The 4,584-nt window shown below is 47.6% G+C and overlaps 1 protein-coding gene across 1 annotated transcript; it reads left to right on the plus strand.

The window, feature by feature from the left end:
• The first annotated feature begins 391 nt into the window (after positions 1 to 391).
• Positions 392 to 3,405, plus strand: CXCR4 (C-X-C motif chemokine receptor 4). The gene is made up of 2 exons (XM_006278097.3): positions 392 to 486; positions 1,772 to 3,405. Exons 1-2 carry the CDS (start codon positions 463 to 465, stop codon positions 2,828 to 2,830), a joined length of 1,083 nt encoding a protein of 360 aa, XP_006278159.1. The 5' UTR covers positions 392 to 462; the 3' UTR covers positions 2,831 to 3,405.
• Positions 3,406 to 4,584: the final 1,179 nt, after the last annotated feature.

A 4,584-nucleotide genomic window follows, 5' to 3' on the forward strand; every position in this document is an offset into this window, starting at 1 on the left:
CCTTGCCGTCTGCCTGCCTGCCTGCCCCTCTCAGCCCACGAGCTGCTCAGTCATCATCCCGCCCTGTGCCGCCGCAGAGTCCCGAGCGCAGGCCGGCTCCACGGCCGACAAGCACGGGACCTCGCGGAGGAGAGACCCCGGCGGAGAAGGGGCAGCGCGCTGCTCACTCATGTCCCCTCTCTCTCGCTCGGGGTGTCCGGGCCGCTCCCCAGCCAGCAGGTGCCCCCGGCCCCGCGCGGGCCGGCCCAACCCAGCCCAGCCCAGCCGGGCTCAATTCAATCGCGCGCCCTTCACTTTGCAATGGGCTGCCATCCCCGGGACGGGCACGGCCCCACCCAGCGCGGGGCGGCGGGGCAGGGCAGGGCCGGCCCCGCGGGGAGGAGCCAGGCGGGCCGGGTGCGGCGGAGACGATAAGAGCCGGGGCGGCGCGGGGCGTGCTCCGCAGGACGCTGGGGCGGCAGCATGGAGCTGGACGGGCTGGACGGGGTGAGCGCGGCGCTGGGCAAGGGGCCACGTGTGAGCGGGCGGGCGGGCGGGCGGGCGGGCTGCAGCCCCGGCGGGGAGGCGCGGGCAAGGCAGGGCAGGAGCCCGGCTCCCGGCGGGGAGGAGACGGCGCGGGTGCCAACGGGGCTCAGCCCGGCCCCGGCAGATGCTGCCCGGAGGTGAACCCCCACTCCCTCCCCCACAACATGCATGCAGGCGCTGCCCGGAGCAGGGGCGGCACGTGGCCGGAGCCCGGGGGCGAGGCGGGAGTTTCACGCCGGGAGTCCGGAGCGTTGGTGATTTCCCGCCGCGCTGCTTTCGCTACCCGTTTGCACGGGACGCTTCTGCCCGGCTCCCCCGGGCTCCTATGCTGCTAGGCAGGGATCCCCTCCTCCTCCTCCTGCCCGGGATTCCCCTCCTCCCTGCCGGGCTCCCAGCACTACAGATGCAGCCCGCAGCGGGCACAAGCGGGTTTGCTCCCCGTACTTCTGCACCTAATGAGCAAGCGAAACCACTGCCTGGACTGGCATCCTTGGGAAAGTGGTAGGAGATGGTCTAGGCGGACACATCTCAGTGGGGCAGGCAGGAGACTTGACTCTCGTTAGAACAGTGGCATGTAAGGGGTGAAAACGTAAAACAGATGCTGCTTTGGGGCGTGCCGGGAAGCTGCAAGCGGGGGTGATGTTTGGGAACCTCTGGATTTCATAGATTTCATAGAGGTCAGGGCTGGAAGGGACCTCGGAAGATCATCGAGTCCAGCCCCCTGCCCCAGGGGCAGGAAGTCAGTTAGGGTCAAAGGATAAAACTGGGACCTACTGGACTTGGGCGATCCAGTAGGTCTCTCCCGTTTCTCACGGGGGAGGGCCCACTGTCAGCACTGAACGGTAGAGCAGAGGTTCTCAGACTGTGGTCTGTGGCCGCTGGTCCGCAAGGTCCGTTCAGGTGGTCCGCACAAAGGTTGTGGGACGATTGAGAATATCTTTGCTTGTAAGGTATTAAAATAGGAGTTGTGTGCTTTGATTTGTAGAACAAAAAAAAGTTTTAAGTGGTCCGCCGAGACCCTCAGCAATTTTTTCTGTGAAAAAAAAAAAGTTTGAGAACCACTGCTCTATAGAATGACATGGTGGGGAAATGCAGTTATCCTTCATCACCATCACTGTTTCCCAGGCACTTAATTCATTCTTCTATCCCCCTAGGGGTCAAAGCTTTACTTGGCTTCTCTGTATTGTGAAGTGTCTTGGATGAGCTGGAGCTAACAGCTGTTCTTTTTTTACTTTTATTATTGCAGTGGTCTTCTGGGGTCTCCTTTGAATTCCCTGATAATGGCACCGATGAGGTTGGTTCAGGTGAACTTGACCTTAAAGAGCCATGCTATTGGCAAGAAAATGCTGATTTCAACCGGATCTTTTTGCCAACCATCTACTCCATCATCTTCCTGACGGGAATCATTGGCAATGGATTGGTTATCGTTGTCATGGGCTACCAGAAGAAAATGAGAAGCATGACCGACAAGTACAGGTTGCACCTGTCAGTGGCCGACCTCCTGTTTGTCATCACGTTGCCATTCTGGTCTGTGGATGCAGCCATAGGCTGGTACTTCGGGAAGTTCCTTTGCAAGGCCATACATGTCATTTACACAGTCAACCTCTACAGCAGTGTCCTGATTTTGGCCTTTATAAGCTTAGATCGTTACCTGGCTATAGTCCATGCTACCAATAGCCAAAGACCAAGAAAGCTGCTCGCTGAAAAAGTAGTATATATAGGTGTGTGGCTTCCAGCTCTGCTTTTGACAGTGCCTGATCTAATCTTTGCCAAAACTACTGAAGTAGGAGAAAAGTACCTTTGTGACCGCATATACCCTCATGACAACTGGCTGATTTCTTTCAGATTTCAACATATCTTGGTAGGACTTGTTCTGCCTGGTCTAATAATCCTGATTTGCTACTGTATTATCATTTCTAAGCTGTCACACTCAAAAGGTCACCAAAAGCGCAAAGCATTGAAGACTACTGTCATTCTCATCCTTGCTTTCTTTGCTTGCTGGCTCCCTTACTACATTGGCATCAGCATTGACACCTTCATCTTGCTAGGGGTCTTCAGACCACGGTGCAGTTTTGAGACAATGGTGACCAAATGGATCTCCATTACAGAAGCCCTAGCATTTTTCCACTGTTGCTTGAATCCAATTCTTTATGCCTTCCTGGGTGCCAAATTCAAAACATCAGCGCAGAATGCTTTGACATCAGTTAGCAGAGGATCGAGCCTAAAAATCCTTTCAAAAGGCAAACGTGCAGGACATTCTTCTGTTTCTACAGAATCAGAGTCTTCAAGTTTCCATTCCAGCTAACGCTGTCTCATTGCCAACATTTTACAATAAAGAACAATTTTTTTTTAAAGAAGATACACAAGATTTCTGAAAAAACAAGACTGACTATAATGTACAGATTTATATACAGCTGGAGTTTTATATTGTTTCTTTTAGCTTCTGTGAATTTAATTGACTTATTTATATAAACGCTTCCATAATTATGACAAAGTGTCTAGGCAGGACCTGTGGACAAGTGGTTAGTTCACAAAGTTTCAGTGCTTTTTCTGGTTGTATAGGTATGTGAACTAAACACTTCTAGGAGTGTAGCAAGTGACATGTTTAAAATGTATAAAAATGTTTGATTGTTTGTATGTACATATTTTTGAGTTTTGCTGTTTAAAAATTCCTAAACTTGTGATTGATGTTCCAGAATTTTTCCCTTTACTGTAAGTTGTTTGGTTTACAATAGTTTAATTCTGCTGTAGACAGTGGCACTTATAACCAAAGCCTTCTTTGTCATATGCTAGATATTTTTTTTCAGTTCTCAATATTGGTTTGGTTTGCACAACTCTGTTGTGTAAGGTTGTTAATAAAAACATATGATACAAACAGAATTTGAGTGATACTTTCATTTAACCTTTAATTCAATTTACTTTTTATCTTATTACTGTGCTACTTTGATTTCCAGTTACTTAATGCTGGGGTAACATGTCTTTGAAACAAACATAGTTTGCCTGATGTACCTAGAGGAAAATACAAGGTTTCACATGGATTGTTTGTCTGTCTCATCAATAGACAATCTCAGAAATAGGCACTTGCGCTGCCCATGGCATTTAATCTGTCTGGATTTATTTGTTATATCACTTGTTATTTCCATGAGAAGACAAGCCCACTGCAGTCGACGTTCTCTTCAACAGTTCAACCCCACTTCAGTTCAACTATTTTTGGCTACTAGAACCCAAGTTCTCTTTATGATAACTTTATGCACCAAAAAAATCTATTAAATACATGCCAGATTTTGCCAGCCTCTTAGGGATCTGAGGAGGATTACAGAAGCTCACTTCAGTCAAGAGAACACCTAAAACATTCAAACTGAACATGGTAAGTATTTTTGTAAAGAGTGCAAAAAATCAGATTACCAGTTTAGCTATACGGGAAGGAAATGTAATGCTGCATGTAATTATATACAGTCCACATTAAATACCCACTTTTTATATAACATTCGCCTTGAAAAAATGAAATGTTTATTAGTACAATTAGAATGTAATCTAATACAAACGCTACTGAACATTTGGGTTTTCTTGATTTAATTCCCATCTCTTTCTAAGTGTTCATCCCCTGTAAGTACAATATAGTTGCACTATCATACATAAACAACATGAGGTTGTCACTGGCATCTGTAGTGATAGATTAAGCCCACAGTATACATCATACACCAGAGAATACATGGAAATAGTCATCAGTCCAGGAAAGAATTTCAACACGTGCTTAACTCTGAATAAACCCACTGAAATTATGTGCTTTACTGGTCAGGGCCAGGTTCCCACCTTCCATTCCTCAAAATAAAGATATAGGATACTTGAACAAGGACAATCCTTCCAAGAGAGGGGCAGACATGTCTTGTCCATTCATAAAGTTAAAAAAAAAAAACTCTTGTCATGCTTATAAGGTCAAATGCTTCACTTTACTACCAGTAAGCTGTAGTGTTAAAACTGGTAGTTTCATATGCCAAAAATAAGTCTCAGTAACAATCAAGATCTTTACTAGAAAGGCATTTTATTGTGAGTAAAAAC

The sequence above is a fragment of the Alligator mississippiensis genome, chromosome 4 (genome assembly GCF_030867095.1).
Source record: "Alligator mississippiensis isolate rAllMis1 chromosome 4, rAllMis1, whole genome shotgun sequence".
NCBI lineage: Eukaryota > Metazoa > Chordata > Crocodylia > Alligatoridae > Alligator > Alligator mississippiensis.

Bases quoted from the DNA above. Each gene is read 5' to 3' on its own strand.
- CXCR4 (XM_006278097.3), top strand. From the start codon at position 463: ATGGAGCTGGACGGGCTGGACGGG. The intron at 487-1,771 runs GTGAGCGCGGCG...TTATTATTGCAG, and splicing joins AGCTGGACGGGCTGGACGGG to TGGTCTTCTGGGGTCTCCTT.